Here is a 21,850-nt window from a genome sequence, read left to right on the forward strand (position 1 = left end):
CAACCGATTACTGTGGCCGAGTCACACTCAAGTAGGATAGCGTTGGCCACCAGCGTTAGTCGAGCATGACACAAACCAGCATAAGCTACCCTCATCTTCACCTCAGGAACCGCAATGTCGGGCACCCTCTGGTAGCCACCACTCTAGAGTTCAAGCCTCTAATCACGAAACCCGCGCCACGTCTCTTGCCACTATCCAAAACACATCCATTGAAGTTGATCTTAAAGAAACTCGAGGATGGGAGCTCCTAGGTATGGTACACCGTCCGAGGTGCTACAAAAATAGAGAAAGAGTCTCAGGTGTCCCGAGCTATAAAAGGTCTATCCGATGAACCAACATAGGTGATCGCCATAGCTTGCACTTGGGCCCTCTCCATGATAAGCCTTGGTGTAGGACTGCTCTCATTCAAAATTCAGGCATCCTGGTTAGCCAAATATGGTAAGTAGTGCAAGTTGATCTAATAGCCACATGTCGGATCTGAGGCATGCCAACCCATCTCCTAAGCGCCTAAGTGAAGGAGCCGAACTGGCAAAAGGCATCCGGCGGGATCTCAACAAGGCTCCACACCCTCAGCGCTCGATCGCACTGGAACAAGACATGGACCACGGTCCTCTTCACCTTGCACATCAGGCAGAATGTTAGGATGCTCATCTCATGCCTACTCAGGACAGACCTCGTCGATAGTTGACCCCAAGTCACTTTCTAGAGGAACAAGGCAACCCTTGGGTGAAGACCAAATCTTCAAATTTAGGCGCAGTCCGGCCTCTATTGCTACTCACTCTAAAGGAGATCATTGATGTCCCTAACTCTAACTTAGGGACTATAGGACGTGCCCCAAACCCTAGCATCCGGGCCAGCATACCCAGGAACTGCTAGTGACTACACTCTCTCTACAAGGTACTCTCCAAATAGGTGGCCAATCTGGCTAGAGTCAGCAAACCTACGGCCTCAATATTGACCATGGTCGGTGAGAGCCTCAATGGAAGGGTATCCACCTAAGGGTCCTTCACAACATCCATGCTACACTCATTACCAATCAGCTATCTGGTGCTCGCCAAGATGGTAGGAACATGCTTGTAAATCTCCCTCCATATGAAGGAGCTTGTTCCTCCCCTTGATATAGATTCCTAGCAGCAGCGGCGCAGTGGCGTCAATGGCCACCTTGACCCTAGCAAAAGCCATCTTCTTCTGCTGGTCGGTGATGCCATCAACGACCACTGGCTGACCAACCATAACCGCGATATGCAATATGGTCTCCCTCTCCCAGTACTCCACTGGGAGGTTCGGCCTACGAATCCGCATCACCGCCATTTTCACCGTATCCGAGCCCGAGATGAACTCGGAAGCCCATGACTCCATGGCAGGGAGCTGCCTCGCCACCACGCAGGGGCCGCCGGCGAGGGAATTCTCCCGATTGGCTTCCGTTTTGAATCTAATAACTATGTGGTTGTTGGCTAGTGGGAAGGCTTCCACCTCATACTGAAGCTTTCCCCGCACCATCACATTTCAGGCCATCCACTCCGCCGGGATCCTGTGGCCGAGACACCGGACGACAACCGCCAAGTTCTCCCATGCCTTCCTCGAGGCTTTGATCTGGTCCTCCGGCAGCTCAAGACCACCGTGAAATACCGCCGAAGACTCTCCACCTTCTCTTTAAAGATCCCATGAGTTGACCACCCTCTTGGCGTCGCCTAGTTCCCCTTCTCCTCGTCCAGTGCCAGTGGTCTTCGGCTCCCTCTGGCAGATGAGCTGCCCACTGTCTTGTCCCCTAGGTCGGTCATTATCGCAAGCACTTGGAACGCAAAGAATCCCGATAATGCATGAATGTTAAAGCAAATGCTCCTGGAGCGAACTTTTTCTCCACCTTGCAAACTTGAACACTATATTAATTGCTCGATGGCAATTCCTTGCTAGAACTTCATGTCTTGGATGCTTTTTTAATATTATAAATACAATTAGTAGGACAACCACTTAACTCTTAAAATAGATTCTTGCTTTAAAATATGAATTTTTTTTCTTATTTTAATTACATGCGGAGACCATGAACACTCTAAATCAAGCAGGATAAACTAGAACATGGCCAATTAGTGTTTATATCATTTATGACAAGTTGTTGTATTTATTGTTTATCTGATGGCAGTTCCTTGCTATCACTTCAGATTTTGGATGCTTCTTTAATATTATAAATACAATTAGTATGATAACACATTTAACTCTAAAAATAGATTTTGCTTTAAAATATGAAATTCGGAGAAGTATCGTCATGGTCTCCACCTAATTCAGATATAAACATGGAAAACTCAGATCTACTTTCGTAGCAACGAAACAATAAAATCCTCATGTCAACAGATTGTTTTACCAAATTTATTTTATTCTAAAGTAGAGCATAAAATTAATAGTTGGTAAAGGCCCGATGGTGTTTATGGTTTTGGACTTGTTTCATTCCAAAAAAGAAATAAAAAAGGTATGATGTGCTCATCACTGTTTTTATTTTTTTTGGAAGGTAGTAGTTTATTTTAAAAAATTGGTTTCTGATGTGAAATATATAATTGGTTCCTATAATATGACGACTAGTTAGGACCAGTGCACTCGATTGAGTTGACCTAGATGGTGGTCCAATCACTCGTGTGGAGTAATTATAGGACTAAATACATGCTCGCACAGTAGGTAAGCTAAGGCTGGACCAGTGCTCTCATGCCATTCTTTGAAGTCTCAATCTCTGTTCATATAAGTTATCGATAAGCTTGGGACCGGTACAGATACTTGAAGAGGCTGAATTGGTGTTCGTTGAAAAAAATTGTTCCAGCTACTGCACCAAGATTCACCACTGAAAAAGAACTTATGATGATTGGTAAGTCGCAGAATAATCCAGTGAAAATGAGCAGTTCTTTCCATTCCCTTCCTCTACTTTTTCGCCATGAAAACAGGCACACACCTTGCAGTAACATGTCCTCCATCTGTGAAGAAATTATTAATGCACAAGATGACCAAATGCCGGGTTCTCGTCCTTCCAACCATTAAATTTTGTCAGTAACCTTGACAGCGTGCCGGTAATTCCTGCCTCTCCTGATGAGTCCGCTGGGCTTGCGCTGACGGATGGCCGTGGGTCCCTAACCAAATCAATGCGCCAGGTTCCAAACACCAGGCTGGAGCCGGCCGCGCAGGTGGTGACTCCTCTCACTGGTTGGCTGTTGGAACTAATTAAGCTGATCACGCGGCAATAAAGCAAGTCCCATATTCTGATGGTCCTCCCATGATCCCCACCAGCTTCATTGCCATTCCCTTTGAACTGAGTTAAAATGAAATAACATTACTGCACAAGGAAAAATAAAAAATGCTCTTCTTGATAGATATTGATCTCATTTACTGATAAGTTCAGCCATGCAGCATCTTGTAGTATGACAGAACAACAAAGGATGATTTATTAGGTTTGAGGTGAGCCTAATTGATGATTTTTTTTTTTCATTTTGTTTTTTATCCTGTTCATGCATGGATGAATTGCTGCAGTTATTTTTAAAGTTTATCTCTGGCTTCCTCTCTGCATTTCCAAACAAAGGGACAAAAATAACTGGAACTGTTCTCCTCCTCCTTGTGACCCTGAACAGTCCCTTGTCTTTAGTGCCAGCCCCATGGATCCATATCTCTTCAGTTGACCCCTCTTTCCCTCTTAAGCTGAAGCCCAGCCTTAGCCTCTAAAGAGCAAAGTAGTTCTAGTGTTAATTACCAGGTATTTATTGAGTGTGGCCATGTGGAGATTTTTAGATTGACTAATATTTTATTTTTGACTTATTATGGATTAGCCATGTTTCGGGACTTGACTTTTAATCTGTTGATGCATGCTAAGCTTTGGCTTCCAGATGGGATTGCTGATGTGTGAGAGGCTGAAAAGGGAAGTCCCAAGAAACATGTCTATTTTTTCCTCAAAAGGAAAAAAAGAAAGGATAGATACATTTATTCCCCATAGAATTGGTATTTGATGGATTGGAATCTGATAAGAACAAGTAACCTTACCTCCCATTCTCTCTTTTTCCATTTATGAAGGAGGCCTTTTTCAAGGTGCAGAAGGATGTTTGCTTTCTATCAGTCCCAAGTTTAACTAATATAAAGGCTTTATTGGAGGTGCAGGAGGACGATTGCTATTTTTATTGATTTTGATCTAATTCAAGAAAAGTGGGTGGGGCTGAGGCCACGTTTTAATGCGGTCACATTGTGAACGAGCTGCGCTAGTGGCTTAAAAAGAATGGGCACAAGTTCAGACTTGCAAGTGAATAGTGGCAACAAAATTACTAATGACAACGTTAATTACGTCGTGATTAGCCTTTCCAATGAATGAAGCTATCCGTGAATAGCTCATGCTCAGCATAGAAATAGCTTGTCTAATCTAATTTAATCTCGAAATCATTGGAACTTGGCCTTTCAAAGGGTCACCAAAACTTGGCTCGGAAGGACCGTGCTAAGATTGAGTCGAGCCCAAACAGGGATCGACCGCGCCGATTTCAAGCAGCCCCATGCTTGGCTTAGCCTGTGGTAATCATGAACACATGACACATAAATACCCCTTAACAAGCCATGATATTTGCAAACTTCTCCTAATATTAATGGAAATTAAATAATTCACCAGCTGCAAATTAATTGAGACTCGTTCAGAGAATCATTCACTCCATGAAAAGCTAGAGATTCGTTTGACAAGATTTCAGCAGTGCGGAGAAGTGAGTCATTGTGCTGTGCGAGTTAAAAATAGTTAGGAGCGGATGTGGTGAGAGAAGTTTTTGTTTCTCACCAGAGGTTTCAGATGGCATTTCACTTCATCATCTACACGTGAAATGGCTCAACACTGGAAGTAACTAATCTGCTGCGTCCTCGGCCATTCAGAGCTTTTGCCAGAGGCCTGCCGTAATGCGCATGGAGTAGTAGGCTTTTAAAAAGTTTAAGATTCCTACCCCCATTCTTTCTGCCAATCGTTTTCTGCTATGGTGGTAGCAGCAGCGCAGTATAGACATGGTAGTAAAACATTAATTCCCATGCTCGGTTGGCTCCAAGCATTCTATAAATGGGTTGTCTGGTGTCCTCCCCTTCCCTTCTCTCTGTCTCTCTCAAATCCAATTTAAATGACACTTCTTATCCATCAACTTAGTATACTATTACACATATCACAGCTTGGCTGAGTCCATGATCAACTGATGTTAGCTGACTTGGTATAATTCAGCCTTGCACTCTTTGTTGCTTGGCAGCTACTTGGTTACACTCTGTAGTTAAAAGTATGTAACTGGTTATTCAGAAAAAGAATCAGTCCGCATCATTCATAAAGATCTATGGTGCCCAAATTGCTTGCAAACAAATTTTTTTTTAATTGTTTCAGAAACTTATGACTTATGAAACCATCTTCCTTTGTGACACCACGAAAGAGTGTGTAAGAAAGCTTCAGGAATGCAATATTTACAATTAAGCATAAGCATGGATACAGAAAGACAAAATTTAAGCAAACAAAGAAATGTCGGTGGGAAGTAATTGCTGGTTTGATCGAGATGATTAGTCGAATTACTAGAATTTGCATGAACCATATTCTGAAATATATGCACTGCTATCAATAGCACAACATGAGAGTGAGAGCGGCTGAGCGAGAGAGAGAGAGAGAGAGAGAGCTGCTTTCAAGTTTCACCTAAGTATTAATCCTTTCATAATTTTTAGTCCACTCCACTACAAGAGTTGAACAGCTAGCTGTGAATCATCAGGCTCTACAGAATGATAGCTTTTTAATTAGCTCAGTGGAATACATGTCATACTATTTCAATAGAACCCGATCCCTGTCATTGTTATGCTGCAGTAGCTTTTTTGGAGGCTTGTACTTGGAAGCACACCAAGAGGAAACCACGCACCATTAGGAGAAGTGGATTCACATAGGAAGACTTTTCCTCCAAATGGGTGCATTCGCTGCACTTTTCCAAAAGATGAAGTTGATAAAGTGCACACACTCTCAGACATAGGGGCCTTCTGCAGCATCATATGGTCACCAATACCCAATTCAAAGCAAAGAGAAACACCCTCATATAGTCACCATATAGTATGAAGCTGCTCCTCCTCACCACCATATGACAATTTCCTATGAGGGTGCACATAAGTTTCCATGTTCCTAAGATCTAGCAAGTAATCCCTGAGGTCCTTTTCAGAGACCACAATATGGCCACAGTTTCTCTCACATATCTCCTAGGGATCAATATGCTCTAACTTAAACAAACTTAATTGATAACTAAAGGTTGAAGGTCTGTTACATTTCTAGGAAGCCAAGGCACACATGCTATACTGGGTCCACAGGTAGGGACCATGACAACTGGAAATGGGTAAAATTGAAAACTTCCTGCCAGGCTCTTGGAAGGGGCAAATTTAATAAAGGACAGTAGCCTAGAATATTCTTGAGTGAATTTCTTGAAATCCTCTCAAGTTGAAAGAAACAAGAGAGGTTGCAAAGGTATTTACTTATCATCAATAGCCCTCTGAAGCTTCATAAGATGAAGAAAACAAAATCTTGGGGGTCCTTGATGTTATTTAAATGTGGCAATGTGCTAGCCTTTTGTTAGGGTCCATATGGTACCTTGCTGTTGTTTGATAAGAGCATAACAACCACTAAAAGCGCACTCACACACAAATGACCTCAAAGTGTATATGGCCTTAAGCCCCTAACAGATTGGATCTGAGGAAGTACTTAAGCCTCGCTAATTGTATTCAAAGGATTAAATAAGACAAATCAAAGGAAAGGGCAAGAAAAGTAACCAAGGCAGAAGGGGAATAATTCCCTATCATTTTTTAAAGGCTCTTTTAACAGCTTGTGCTGAAACCTGAAAGTTCCAAGAGGTCCCCCACCTCTTCCACTCCTCCACACCCCCCCCAACCTTATAAATATTGTCTTTCTTTTGGATGTTGCCATTCTAAGATTTGGACTGACCCAGGGGCTCTTCTTTTGTATAACAGATGCAGCAAATCCCAGAGTCTAAGCAGACAAGCAGTCAAACAATAGAAGGAAATACCAAAAATACAAATATAAAAGAAAGTCATCAGATAAATAATATATCAGTGATAAATGGCTATTACAGCGAACCCACTGCCTTTTCTTCTTCCCTCACCTTTCTCATGGATGGTCCTTTCTAGATCACAAATAGGAAAGTTTTATATAATTTTTCACAATAAAAACAAATCCAAAGGGCATTAGATTTTCTCAATTTATATCTGGCATCCCCTATTTTCTCGCTAAAATGCTCAATTGTAATCTCTCTCACACATTTTTCCTCACAGTTCTCTATTATACTTTATAATTTTACATCTGGCGACTGCTTCATTCATATTAACAGCATGGGCTGATGACTCCCTTAGTTCTATTTATTCCCTTTTTTCCTCATCCATGTCAAGTCTCACTCATCCACATTTCTTTGGCACTTACTAGACCACAGCAGAATCCACTAACCAAACCAAACTGACTTGAAAGATACCAAGCCTCCCAAACAAGCGAATGCAACTAACAGAGCCCTCTTCTCTCATGAGATTGATGGTCTGCTTAGTTTCCTCTTCTTGGCAGCTGGAGTGGGTTGATGAGAACTTGCATGTGACCCAACAGCTATATCATCTCTTTTATAGCTCAGTGATGCAGCATCCAACACCCCAATTGGGCTATGCGGTATAGAGGAAACTGATAGACTAGCACTTTGACTACTCTCCTCCATCAATGTTTTCTGCTGGATCACTTCATAACATCTTAAAACTCTCTCCTGCAATTATCACCCCAATACAGATCAGAACAAAAGCCTCTGAGCATGGATGGCATCTGTTCGGTGTCGCATAACATTTGTTAGATGGAAAAATGTACCTTATCTACATGGATGCAACGAGTTAAAGCGTTTTCGATTCCCACAATCTGGATTTCTCTTAATGCCGAGAATGCAACAGCAGCAGCAATCTCAGAGGGCCTGAACCCTAGAAATCCTGTTCCTGCAAATCAATTAAATCCATATTTTTGTTAGGCTTGCAGTTCGACCCAATCCACTACCACCGATAGCAAGAGAGATATACTTATGTATAAAATGGAATCACTGACCTCTAACTGAACTCAGTATAAGTTCCACAGTGCGGGAAACTAATGAATTTGTAGGGGAATTGCCATCATTAAACTTTTGAAGAAAGTAATCTATGAAGGAGAAAGGCGTCACAGCTTGCATCCTCCATTTGAGGGTGCCTAGAACTAAAAGCTCCATTCTTTGTATAGTCTTGGCTTCAAATACATATTTTGCCTCGCCAACCTACAGGATCATATAAGAATCACTGATAGGTAAGTAAAAAACCCCGCAGCCAAGAACACTGACAGAGAAATCTGTTTGTGGTCACCCTTCACCTGTAAATCTAGTGATAGAGGAACTTCAGTTTCCTCAATCTTGGCAGCAAGAGACAAGCAGGTCACAGTGAGCAACTGCATCATCCAAGCCTTACCTTCCTAAAAATGGACATACAAAGACGCGAGAAATGGAAACAAGTAAATAATAATTAAAAAAATCAAATTTATCCAACCACATCCAATCAAACACCTATGGAAAGTTACTGTCTACACTACAATGTTCTCAATGAAATAAAGATTGCAATTGAATACCCCGAAATGGTTCTTACTGGGAGTTCATAGGCTGAAAGGAATCGATCCATGTAATTTACAGACAAATAGGCACTCAAAGGTCCGAACTTGTAATGGGCATGAACCTGTCAGTAAAAACCCATTGATTACAAAGGAGAGAATATTTATACATTGAGCAAACAAAAGATAAGAAAGAAAAGAATTGATAATATCATAGGACAAATGGATGGAAAAGGGAAAAATAAACCCATTTCTATATAGATAACAAAAACATCATTTATTTGGGGGTTTTTTTTATTGGGCATAAGCAGAAAATATCTCGAACTATTGAAAGCACATATAGCATTAATTATATGCAAACCAGGAAGAAAAAGGAAAGGAAATACAGAAAATCAAGAAAGCTGCATAAAATTACTATCCACATCAAGAGATAAATGATGGAAAAAGGGAAATTTACACTCATTGTCAAATAGATAGCAAAGAACCTATAAAACGGTCGAAAACAGTTATATCACTAATTATAGGTCAAACTCAACAGAGAAAAACAGTCTTCTTTAGCGAACAAAAAAAAAAAAAAAGAAGCAGAAATGCAGAAGAATACACATGAAATTTGTCCGACTGAATCAATGGTCTCAAAAATCAAACACCATGGGACAGAAATCGCCGGAAAATAGATGAAGCTCAAAGCCCAATAAGAAATTCATAAGATTGAGGTGAAAAGAAAAAGGGAGAGAGAAAACTCCGACCTTTCCAATCCAATCAATAGCATCTCTCCTGATTGAAATGTCCAAGTCACCATTCAGCAACCTCTTAGCATAATCCTCTCTCGGAATATGTTCTAACTCCTTCTCAACCAGCAAAGCGATGCATTCCTCTGATTGTAAGGGAAAACTCCTCGAGCAGTCTCCATAAAAATCAGTCCTTTGTCCTGGAATCCAGCCATGCTCATGGCCCTTGGCTTCTCCATCGAATCCCTCCTCTTCCCCATCATCAAATTCCAGAATGCTGGTATTATCCTCGGCACACAGGAGGTTAAATGAAGCATAGGTATGGGTGACACCCATTGGAGTTAGATTGAAAGGTTTTCTTCTCTCCTCTCTCCTCAAATGGCTCTCTTTCGAGTGGAGGAGGTCTAGAAGATGGAGCCTTTCATACTATTAGCCATCAGTGAAGAGATAAAGAGACAGGAAGAAAAGAGGAATATGGAGGAAAGAGGGCTTTTGGGAAGCATGGGTGGAGCGGCGGGAAATGGCAAATAGGGGGTGTAAGGATTGAGGGGGAGGAAAACAATGACGTACAAATAAAATGTTTTGTTTGGGGGGTTAATGGCTGTTGGGTGTTGAGATTCAGAGGGGGTTGGTGTAAGAAAGAATGATGATGCCATAATTTTTTGATTGGGGGAAGGAAGAGATTTCAAGCCACATGATTATGACTGTACTAATGTGGGTGGCAGTACATTATGGCATGATTTGGTGAGCCGGGAGTATGGAAATTTCATGGAGGGCCAATGCAATGACTACGGTGGATCCATCTGATCATCTTCGAGGTCAAGGAATCTTTTCATAAACAATTTTATTTTGTAACCTAAAATTCACCCTTATCACTTGTTGCAAGAAAAATAAAAGAAATCAATAATAAAGAAGTTTTTTTTTTTCATATATATCCTCCAAAATATATAAAATTATATGATTATTCTCATAAAATTGTTATATATATATATATTCTCATAAAATATTTATTTTACATGCATATTCTTTTTTTACTTACATGTATCCATATCATCTAATGCCATTAAAAAACAAACGATTTAAAATTAAAATGACTAAAATATCCTTACGAGTAGACATGTAAAAAGAAAATTTTATCTGGATATATATATGCAAATAGCAATTTGTGAGAATATTCATGCAATTACGCATATTTAGGAGGGTATATATTTAAAAAAAATCTAAGAAAAATAATCAAAATCTAATAAAGATAATTCATTAATTAAAAAATAACAAAAAAAATAAATCATGTTAATATCAATTTTTATAGGATAAATTATGTTATTTTATGAAATTCTCGCCTCTAAAATAAACAACAACTCAACATTTACAAATCATTAAAAAATATTTTACCAATCAAAGCATCTAAAAATTAATTTAAATTCAACATGCTTTAATATTTTAAACATAATGAAGAATTTATGGATGTTATAGATTCAATAATCATAATTATATCTGTTGTGGGATGGGGTTCCCAGTTTAGTCCCACATCGGATAATCAGCGGAAAGGTCTGTGCCTTAAATGGGGGGTGCAAACACCTCTTCTCACCGAGGGCCCTTTTGTAGGACAAAACCGTGAGGGTAGGGGTAGTACCTCCGCGGACCCCCGCGCCGGCAGGGCTCGGGACTGTCATTGGGCCACGGCCCTGGGCGACCTCCCGCAGACCCGAAGCGGCAATCCCAGAGCGGACAATACCTCGGGGAGGACGCGGATGCTTTCCCTGCTCGTCCGGTGTGCGGGCTGGTGTCGGGGTTCCGACCCCACATCAGATGGCGCTAGAAGGAGGGCCCCGGCCACGCACAGACCTTCCCGCTGGGGGGGATGGGGTTCCCAGTTTAGTCCCACATCGGATAATCAGCGGAAAGGTCTGTGCCTTAAATGGGGGGTGCAAACACCTCTTCTAACCGAGGGCCCTTTTGTAGGACAAAACCGTGAGGGTAGGGGTAGTACCTCCGCGGACCCCCGCGCCGGCAGGGCTCGGGACTGTCATTGGGACTGTCATTGGGCTCCGGCCCTGGGCGACCTCCCTGGGCGACCTCCCGCAGACCCGAAGCGGCAATCCCAGAGCGGACAATACCTCGGGGAGGACGCGGATGCTTTCCCTGCTCGTCCGGTGTGCGGGCTGGTGTCGGGGTTCCGACCCCACATCAGATGGCGCTAGAGGAAGGGCCCCGGCCACGCACAGACCTTCCCGCTCGGGGGGCTGTGTTGTGGGATGGGGTTCCCAGTTTAGTCCCACATCGGATAATCAGCGGAAAGGTCTGTGCCTTAAATGGGGGGTGCAAACACCTCTTCTCACCGAGGGCCCTTTTGTAGGACAAAACCGTGAGGGTAGGGGTAGTACCTCCGCGGACCCCCGCGCCGGCAGGGCTCGGGACTGTCATTGGGCCACGGCCCTGGGCGACCTCCCGCAGACCCGAAGCGGCAATCCCAGAGCGGACAATACCTCGGGGAGGACGCGGATGCTTTCCCTGCTCGTCCGGTGTGCGGGCTGGTGTCGGGGTTCCGACCCCACATCAATATCAAAATCAAATGGAGAATAACATTGCTAACAAAATTATCTAATATTCCAACTTGACCGAGTCAAGATCTTAAAAAAAAAATTGACAATGTGACTCGATCTTTTTTTTGACTTGTCGATCCAATTGAATCATAAAAGACTTAGCAAATTTCAGCCAAGTTTTGATTTTTTAAATATTTTTTTTGAACGTATACCCTTCTAAATATGAGAAATTATATGAATATTCTCGTAAAGTTGCTATTTGTGTACCTTTATAACTTTTTTTTGCACATCTATCCATAAGGATATCATAGTTATTTTAATTTGAAGCTGTTTATTTTTTAATGATGTTAAATGGTATGGATATATATGAAAAAAAGTTATACGTGCAATTTCGTATATTTAGAAGGTATACATGCAAAAAAACCCATAATAAAATGATTGTGCTACTAAATTATGTCGTTATTTATATAATAAAATGTTTTTTGGATGGATATGGAGATTTCAATTTAGAAAATCAGTTGAATTAGTAGAAAGTCAAATTTTTTGGTAACGTGGATACTTGTGTGTATAAAAATATGCACACGGATATATTTATATTAAAAGGGCTACCTGAGTCTATAGGTATGAAATTTTTCTATAAAAATTATCTATTTTATTTAATAAAAAATATTATAATAGCACATCAGTGTAATGACTTTAAAAAAATCATATTCTATTGCTAAATTAACTTTCTCATTCGTATCTATAACTAATATTATCTCTATTCAAACTCTTAGCTACTAAATAATTCAAATTATCAATAAATCTCAACCAAAGTGCATTTTTCACATGGCAATATACTCCATGGATATGTGTGTATGCAAATGTGGGGTGTAAAACTAAGGCTAGGGGTATTTACCAATAGGAAAGCATTGCTATTAGCTTGAACTTTCGGTTGCACCATATAAAAAGAAGATTAACACATGAGTTCTAATATGCAATCGTCCTACTAAGGTTAGTTGATTTTGGGAGAAGGAAATTCCAATGCTAAAATTATTAAACATTTCAGGATAATTAAGTTTTTTATATGGTAGTCAATATCGTCAATACCGCCACTAGGAATATCCAAAAATTAGAAGTTACATACTTTGATAGTCTCTAATCTATGCAACATATCAGCACAAAAATGGATGGATGCTATTATCCTAGTTTGTGAAAATACAAAAACATTGAAATCGATTATAATCCACATATGTTAAAATATGGATAGGTCGAAAATCAGTAGCTTTTAGTTCTTAAATCATAGCAAATATGGTTTTATATCATTTTAATTGTTCATGTTTGCATTGGTTGAAAACAATCAAAATACATAATTTTTGGTTTTCAAGCATTTTTAATGATATAAATCACAACAAAACAGTATCAATTTTTTATTTGTTTGTCCTGCTATGGATCTTGGAATTAAGAGGTTGAGATAATCTCTCCTTTTTAGAGGAGTATAGCCTCTGTTTATTATAACAGTAAACTAGGGTCTTAGAAAGGGTCCTCTGTATTAGTGTTATTGAAGTCTTGAAGCCTTTCTCATGACCAAAATGGCCGGGGGGCCAACTGATTCGAGAATGGGAGCCCCACGGGCAAAGCCATGCCATCTTTTTGTTTCTTCGAGCATCTTTTTACCTATGATCGAAGTCCGGTATATGTACCACCGGGGGAGCAGAGCAGATGCCGGGCCCGAGCCTTTTTAGAACCTTCGCGATCTCTTCCCCTCCCTATCCTCGCCGGCCCTCCGCCGTTCCGACGCTCCGCCGTCGCGCTCCCCTGGTCGGAGCGCTTTGGGTGCTGAGCCTCGGCGCCGTAGCCGCGCTCGCCTACAGGACGGGGTGCGCTCAGTCCCACCGCCGCTTCTTCCCTTTCCTCAGGTAAAGCCCACCCTCCCCTCCATCCCCCTGAGTTGGCTTCTCGATTTCTCGTGGCTGCAGAATCGAGAGGGCTTTTCTAGGGTGTTTTTTTTTTGTTTTTGCTGCTTTCTTCTTTCTTGATCTTAATTCGGATTGCGGGATGTTGAATTTCTTTTTTTCCGAAGAAATTTCAGCAAAAACGTGAAAAATGACAAGAATCTCGTTGAAAAATGTGAAATTTTGGTACATGAACTTGTTTTGTGATCATGGCTTTCGGTTCTTTTGGCCCATTTTTATCTTGTACATCGCTTCGATTTCTGTTTAACTGTTTTAGATCATATCCTTCTCACTGGTAATCAGCCTGGCAATGATTGTTGAAGTTAGTGGAAAGAGAATGCTTTTTCTTTCCATAACTCTTCAACTGGTTTATAGAATACTTGATGTCTTGACTATTTGAAGTTTATGAAACGAACATATTGAATCTAATGAGGCGGATTCTAAGAGGATTTTTGCTCAATATCATATATATTTCTGATGTAATGTTTCTCAATTAAGGGGTGTGCCATCATCTGACTCTGACTGAGATCTTGGTAGACTCATCAATCTTTTGGAAACTCGCACTACATGGTTGAATCTCATCCTGGGATCAGGGTTGTAAAAGATAAATATTAAGCTAATAAAATGGCCAGTACAAGAGTTTGTGCTGATTTATTAATGTTTTGATGGCATGCAATGCAATGCATGTTGTTTGGGTAACCTCACCAACATTATGTAAGTTCCATCTTTTAGCCAGGTGATGCCTTCTCCAGTTGCCAATAAAAGTTATTAACTCACAAGAAAGATTGAAATGTATTAGATTGTATCTCTTGACTTTAAATAGGTGCAAGTCTGAAAGAGGATCTTATTTTAAAAAAAAGAAGTAATTTTTTTTAGAATTGGTAAAACTATTTTGATTAGTAGTGTATCACAAGGGAATCAGCAATTCATATTCTATTTCCATAGTTCAGGAAAAGTAAAACACAAAAGGGTATATTGCTTCTCTCTCTTTTTGTATCCTTTTTCTATTACTTACAATAAAACAATCTTTTCAAATGTAGGTTAGATACATGCCTCCATCTTCTCTTTCTGTTCTTTTTTTTCACACTGCCTGATTGCCATTTTAACAATCAAAATATTTAATATGACCCTTATTATGTGTGACAAGTTTCCAATCAAGAAATTTATTCTTGCTTTAACTGCTGCTTATCTACTGTAAATGCAAACCTTCCAGGTCAAAATTCATTAATCAACCAACTGCAAGAAATCTTCATTCTACAGGAATGGAGGCTGCATCCACCACAGTACCTGCCATTGTTGTTTACGTTACTGTTCCAAACAAACAAGCAGGTCTGTCTATATGGTTTTAGTTTCTAATATGCGAGCATGCTATAATAGAAAATATGTAGGAGTATTAGGTCAATTGATGATACAATTGTTGATGCATATTTATATGGGCGACTTCAATGACATAGTTTAATGCTTCTTTTATTTAATTATAACATCAAGAAATCAGACGTACTGGCAGTAAAATAATAAGAAACAGCAGCCTAGAGAAGGATATAATTTTGATACACCATTGCATCAAGTTGCCATCTGTGTGTGTATTCCACGAAAGGTCTTTGTGAGAAATAAAAGGGAGGTGGGGGGGGGGGGGGAGCGAAAATTTAATGCATGAAGAACAGCTTGGTAGACTTAATGACAAATATCAATTACGAAATAACTCTGCAAGATTTATTGGAGGAGGGCATAAACCCAAAAAGAGGTCTATGATGCTTGAGTTGTGTGTGTTCAAGATTGAATTATGGTGCTTAGAAAACTACCTAGAATGGAGAATTCATGACAGGGTGGTTAATACATTAGGGATCACTTTAATTGCTAAAACAGTGCAAGAAAAGAAGGAATTAAAGGAATCTTCTTTTCTACAGATTGGCAATGGGAAAAAAAGGGTCAAGAAAGATAAGGAGACGATAAAGGGCCAAAAATTTCTCTGACATGCCTAACATTATTCTTATCTAGAAGGTAGTGTTTTGAGAGGAACTAACAAAAGAAAAAGTGGGTCAGAATAACTCAGCTATGTCTCAACCGTTTCTGTCCCACCTTTCTTGGAAATTTTTCTAGTTCAAATGAGTACGAAAAAAGTTCAAGTTTTCATTTCTCTTCATTTATTCCTTTGGTATATTTTTCCTTTTTTTCATTTTCTTGGAAAACAAACAGAACCTAAGACTTTGGCATATGATCATGATAATGAAGAAACACTTTCTTGACATTTAGCAACCATGAGAAAGCTACATAGGAATTTCAATAGGAATGATGTTCGAACATTCGCAGTTGCAGATCAATGTGATGAGGAGTTTTTATAGATGTGTATGGTTGTTTTATTATTTTATATGTATATGGTTGAAGATCAACAAGACAAGGAGTTCATATAGATGTATATGGTTGTTGTTTTATCTTATGTGGCTATGCTAAACTTATTGGTTACCAAGTATGTGCATGTTGATGTCTATTTTGCTACAAGAAACAATTCATGGCATTTATATTTTGTGATATCGTTGACTCATATACAGTGTCCTATGATGATTATGATACTAGTGAAGAACACAATCTTTCCAAAACCTTAATTGGACATATTGAGAGGTTAATACTGCCTACTTTTATATTTTTGTAGAAAGTTTATCTTTTATGTATGTTTATGGTGGTTCATAACCAAAGGATTAAATCTTGCTTTTATGTTGACTAAAAATCTAAACTAGTTTCTTTAACATGCTAGAGAAAAATGGAGAGTGCAAAAAATGCACTGCATAATGTAATGATTAGGTATATTCAGTTATCTGTAATTGAGATGATTTTAAGATCAATAGCAATATTGTCATCATAATAAACATATCTATCATTAGCTCAAGCATCTGAGCGTTTAAAAAATATATGATTGTTCCATTTCAAAAATGCATTGTCTACCCCAATTTCTGAATGATTAGATGTTTGTTCTTTGAGCAATCAATGTAGCAGGTGATTGAGGACTTGAGCATAAAATGAGAACCGAGCAACAATAGGTTCTCCAAACAACTCCCATTTGCTACCTTGGTTCAATTATACACAAGAAATAGACATGGGTGTCTCTAAAAAGATTAAATTAGCGTAAAAGAAGTAGAGATGCACCTCTTAAATGTTGTGATTGTTGAATAGGTTTGAGACTAGATGGAGAATTTTAGTCAATTATGGTGCGAGCTCTTCTACTAAATGATTCAGAATGTCTAAGTGATGAGTGCCCATGAGTATAAATGAAGGGTTTCTTTTTTCTTTTTTCCTATTTTTCTTTTTGATGATAGGCTATCAGTGAAAGAAGAGAAGTTAAGTCAACCTGATGACCTTCAGTCAAAAGCAGTACCAAAAAGTAACAGCCCTGGTCCTGATGAACAAACAGAAGGATCTGCGTTCATTGGAAAAAGACCAACCAGTCATGGGAATATAATGAGAGTTTCAACAGTGAGGAATATAGATGTTCATGAAGGATAATTACGGGAGGAATTTGGTTTGAAATGAGGGTGTGGTGTTGTTGGAGCATAAAATTAGGGCTGGGTGAGAAAGTTTTTATGCAGTTTTGTGTCTCAGAGATGAAAAGCAGGAAGCCAAATGAGACTTGGATGAAAGAAGAGAACAATGATTTCAAGATGCTCCTATTTCAGAGGACTTGACTGAATACATGAATAACTGGCGAAATAAGTTCCACATGATCGAGTCAAAATTAATGCAATCAGGCTTTTGTGTTGATGAACTTTGAAATTCAGCAAAAAACATTTATTTTTATGCATGAGCTACTTATCATATGAAGCAGTGTTCTGCTTCACAAATAGGAAGGCAGAATATTAATCCATTGGTAGACTTTGCTTACTTGCCTCTCATTTGTCATTGGCCCCTCATGTGAAATAACTTGTAACCTAGCACTATATAACCTTGCTTAATTGAACAATTATGATTTGTTCATCAAGGATACCAAATCATTTTATTTTAGTCACTCCCATCGTATTCTTAAGTTGTGGAAGTGCCTGCAGGGCACCTTTTTATCTTTCTTTTATATACACATATCACTGTTTTGAACGGCCATCTCAGTAGACATGGTTTCATCATATTTGGGAGGTGCATGTCACCTCTCCCTCCATGATTTTGGTGGTTCATTCCTTATAGAGTCACTGCAAAAGCTATAATTCTCATTGCCAAACTTGAGCAGTGTTACAGTTTAATCAACATAACCTTATGGTAGTGTGGCATGATGTGTTCTCTAATGTTTTGTTTGTTTGAATGTAGGCAAGAAGCTTGCCGAGAGCATAATTAAGGAAAAGCTTGCTGCATGTGTGAATCAAGTCCCAGGCATGCACCTCAACCTTAAATTATATACGCTGATAGCAATTAGGCATGGAGGCTATATATCTAACAAACTATCCGACCTATTTTATTTTGAGTAATGAATATATTAGTACTATAACAATCCTTGACCTCATCCAAAAATGTTAGCCAGAAGGTATTATTTGGGTTTTTTGATCTTATATAAGTACCCGAGATCTATCTAGCGAATAATTGATGTGGGACTAAATATACGACCACACGGGTCATCACATACTCTCTCCGTTTAAGTCCTGATATCTTCGCCAGGCTAAGGATCCAAATCTATTCAATTCCAATTACAAACACCACGATTAGCTTATGGTCATCTCATATATACTCGTGCTGCAGTGTCCCGTAATTCACATAAGTCATGGGCCGGATCCACTCTGATACTATTTGTAACAATCCAAGGCCTCACCCAGAAAGGCTAATCGGAAGGTAATTTTTGGATTTCTTGATTTTATATAAGTACCCAAAATCTACCAAGTGAATAACCGATGTGAAACTAAACACATGACCGCATGGGTCATCACAGTTACTCAGTCTGATTTATGCATGTTCTAATTGAACGTCAAATCCTTAAACAAGAGCTCCTCTCTTCTTTGCTTCTTGGCTTTTGTGATCATTGGATCTCACCCTCCAATTGCATCATTTGGAGGCTGTTAATTGTCATGTTAAACCTCCCCCCAACTCCCTTTACCACTAGCTACTTTCACCACTTGCCCTCAAGCCCTTGACTTTATAAATGCCACTTTTGATGCTCTGACCATTGATTGTGCTGCTACCACTGGCCCTTGATTCCTTGTCCCTTGTGTTTCTGTCAGCTTTACTATCATTCCACCTTTTATCTCTATATGTATTTTTCTTTTGCTTTTTCCCTTTTTTGTTGTTGGGGGGTTGGGGGGAGAGGGTAGGGGGGTGGGGGATGAGTTTGGCATAAGCCCATAAAGCTACAGCAGCAGCCTCCCTTAAGCATATGCTGCCCTTTTTTTTAGAAGATTTAATATTCCCACTAACAGTTCCTGCATGAATCTGCTCGAGACATTGACTAGCGTTGGGCATGCTAGCTTTTTAAAATTCGTCAAAGCAGAATTGGGCCTGATCAAAATGATGGACGGATAGATTCTGGATTAAAATTTAGAGCCCCCCCCCCCCCCCCCCCCCCCCCCCCCCCCCCGAATTGGGCCTGATCAAAATGATGGACGGATAGATTCTGGATTAAAATTTAGAGCCCACCCCCCCCCCCCCCCCCCCTTTTTCTCTCAAATCCACCACAAAAATTTTGCTTATAGCTTAATTTCTACTGATGAAGCTTTTTGATTTGTCTATGTATCTCTATATTTATCAATCCATCTATATGTCCCTATGTATGTGGTAATTATAGGGGTGCACTGTGTTCAAGAAGTGACACAGGTTACTTGTCTTTTTATGTACTCAACATATCCTTGAGAGAACTAAATCCTTAAGGAGCCGTAAACTATAGTTGGACTACCAAATTTCTCATTTTTAGATACCTATTGTGGTCGTAAGAATCCATGTCAATTCCCTTGAACCTTTTTTTGGAGATCTCTTTGGCCATACCCTTAACAGCTTTTCCATGTCCCAGCATCACTTTTCTCATCGGCCATTGATCAGTCCACTGTTTATGGAAATCCTTTGCTCATAGAGAAGTTTCTTGCCTAATTTTAAGACATCAAACCATCCCAATGAACTCAATAAAGGTCTTGACTCTCTTTTCCTCTTATTAGTGTGTTGTTACTAAGGAGAGAGGATAGAGTCATAATCAAATGTTGATAAGGCAACTGTCACAGATGGAGTCCTTTTCATGCCAAATCTTGCTAGAGCTTCCAATGCTTATTGAATTGACTACGAAACCCTTTTTAAACAACATAAGTCTGTCATTTATTCCTTAATGCTTCTATGTTTGCTTGAGATCCCCTCAACATCAAGGGACCCGCATGAAAAGAAGGAATTGTATTTTACTACCACTTATCAAAATACAATGAAAGAACAACTTCAAGGAGTCAATTAAACAATTCTGAGAAAATCACATGTATCAGGCTTCAAGGTACATTTTGCAACGCCATTCTGGTAATGGTTCTAACTCTTTAATTTTTTTGTATCATCAAATGATAACTTGGTACTGAATTTATTCGTCCTTGCAGATCAGTAGCCTTATTTAGCTAATGGATAGAGAATATAGTTTTCTTTTTTTGATATTTTAAGATTTTTAATGCAGCTATGAACATCTATTTGGATGTCATACTACAACCATATGTTTTGATGGTTTGTTTGACTCAGCTGCAAAATTCCATAGATCTCCATAGATCTATACTGTGCTCTGCAATACCCAGTTACAATTTTGATTGATTGTGACAAATGTTAGTTAGACCACATTTCTTTTCATTTCCTCCGCTGACTATCAAAATAAATTTGTTTCATTGTATATTTCGTAATTATGCATATGTTCTGTAATTGCAGGGATTGAGTCTGTTTATTGGTGGGACGGTAAGGTAGAATTTTCAATACAAAACATGAAGCTTTATTCCATTTGACAATTATTCATTTTTAAGCACCATTAATTTACCAATTAACCAAAGAAGTTCTTGACATAAATAATTCCATAAATCCCTACACCCACAAGTTTATAAATAATTTACCATTAATTTTTCCATATACCCCTACACCCACAATTGCCTGTATACAATTGCTGTGCTTTAGGGAAAAATATCGATTGTACCAATGATCATCTACAAACTGTTAGATATGCAACCTTAGTGAAATAACATTAGTGCATCCTGCAATGATTCTGATGTATCCATTTGATGCCCCATAATTTTACCAACAAAAAAAGGGCAAACAGCTGGCCTGAATGCTCTCCTTGACTGGATTGTATGACTTATCATAATATCTATTTTTCAGGTTCAAACAGATTCTGAGGATTTGCTCATAATCAAGACGAGGGAATCCCTCCTGAGTGCCTTGACAGACCATGTTAAAGCCAACCATGAATATGAGTAAGCTTCATTCTGAACACTGGGCACCACGTAATCAAGGGCAATCTTTTACATTATGCTACATTGAATGCACTAACTGTAGTGGCACAAACATTTGTTGCATTCCGATGATAAGATTGCAGAGTGGACTTTAGCCGGATACCTGATTTCTATAAATAAACGTTTACAGGGTCCCTGAAGTGATTGCCTTGCCCATCACTGGTGGCAACCTCAAGTACCTTGAATGGATCAAGAACAGTACTAGGGAAATTTGACATAAGAAATTATGCAATGCAAATACGTAGAGATCTTGAGTGCTGTACAGTTTGGTTGGTGTGACTTTAAGTGCAGTACAGTGCGAGTAACGGAGGCTGTCTTAGTTTATGCTCGATCCTATGTGGGGAGTACTTTGGAGGGGTAGGAACTATATGTCCTTGAATGATCAATAAAATGCAATCCCTTAGTGCACTTCCCAAGTTTCTCAGCTCAAAACTTGCTTAGCAATATATTTGTCATATTCAATATCAATATTGTTTATGTATGTAATCACCGAGCCATTCTTTTTGTGGTGTGATATGGTAAGTTTGTGTTTGTGAAGGAGATGGTGGAACTTGCTGATGGTCAGGGAACCAGGAGTAACAAGCGTTCACTCAACCCTTGAAGAATCTGGAAAATT

The 21,850-nt window shown here is 39.5% G+C and overlaps 2 protein-coding genes across 4 annotated transcripts; one reads left to right on the forward strand and one right to left on the reverse strand.

The window, feature by feature from the left end:
- Positions 1-7,036: 7,036 nt before the first annotated feature.
- Positions 7,037-9,962, reverse strand: LOC103701896 (cyclin-D3-1-like). Its single transcript, XM_039130050.2, has 6 exons — positions 9,355-9,962; positions 8,647-8,733; positions 8,378-8,476; positions 8,084-8,285; positions 7,856-7,977; positions 7,037-7,757 (listed from the first exon to the last, which is right to left on the reverse strand). The coding sequence occupies exons 1-6, from the start codon at positions 9,670-9,672 to the stop codon at positions 7,527-7,529; spliced, it is 1,059 nt and encodes a 352-aa protein (XP_038985978.1). The 5' UTR covers positions 9,673-9,962; the 3' UTR covers positions 7,037-7,526.
- Positions 9,963-13,407: 3,445 nt separating this feature from the next.
- Positions 13,408-21,702, forward strand: LOC103701793 (protein CutA 1, chloroplastic). Of its 3 annotated transcripts, XM_008783968.4 has the most exons (6): positions 13,408-13,777; positions 15,027-15,142; positions 18,101-18,163; positions 20,660-20,691; positions 21,101-21,195; positions 21,365-21,702. In XM_008783968.4, the coding sequence occupies exons 1-6, from the start codon at positions 13,581-13,583 to the stop codon at positions 21,447-21,449; spliced, it is 588 nt and encodes a 195-aa protein (XP_008782190.1). In that variant the 5' UTR covers positions 13,408-13,580; the 3' UTR covers positions 21,450-21,702. The 3 variants fall into 3 exon arrangements, with proteins under 3 accessions (XP_008782190.1, XP_088565096.1, XP_038978700.1); XM_088708970.1 differs by lacking the exon at positions 21,365-21,702 and having other exon boundaries at positions 21,101-21,199; XM_039122772.3 differs by lacking the exon at positions 18,101-18,163 and having other exon boundaries at positions 13,470-13,777; positions 21,365-21,642.
- The last annotated feature ends 148 nt before the right edge of the window (positions 21,703-21,850 follow it).

This window comes from Phoenix dactylifera, chromosome 12 (assembly GCF_051530095.1).
Source record: "Phoenix dactylifera cultivar Ajwa chromosome 12, Ajwa_hap1_PhDact_Kaust_v1.1, whole genome shotgun sequence".
Classification (NCBI taxonomy): domain Eukaryota; kingdom Viridiplantae; phylum Streptophyta; class Magnoliopsida; order Arecales; family Arecaceae; genus Phoenix; species Phoenix dactylifera.

Coding starts and splice junctions, on each gene's coding strand:
- LOC103701896 (XM_039130050.2), bottom strand. CDS start 9,672: ATGGGTGTCACCCATACCTATGCTTCATTTAACCTCCTGTGTGCCGAG. Junction 8,477..8,646: donor TTTCAGCCTATGAACTCCCA/GTAAGAACCATT, acceptor GTCCATTTTTAG/GAAGGTAAGGCTTGGATGAT. Junction 7,978..8,083: donor TATACTGAGTTCAGTTAGAG/GTCAGTGATTCC, acceptor ATTGATTTGCAG/GAACAGGATTTCTAGGGTTC.
- LOC103701793 (XM_008783968.4), top strand. CDS start 13,581: ATGCCGGGCCCGAGCCTTTTTAGAACCTTCGCGATCTCTTCCCCTCCC. Junction 15,143..18,100: donor TGTTCCAAACAAACAAGCAG/GTCTGTCTATAT, acceptor GTTTGAATGTAG/GCAAGAAGCTTGCCGAGAGC. Junction 21,196..21,364: donor AAAGCCAACCATGAATATGA/GTAAGCTTCATT, acceptor AAACGTTTACAG/GGTCCCTGAAGTGATTGCCT.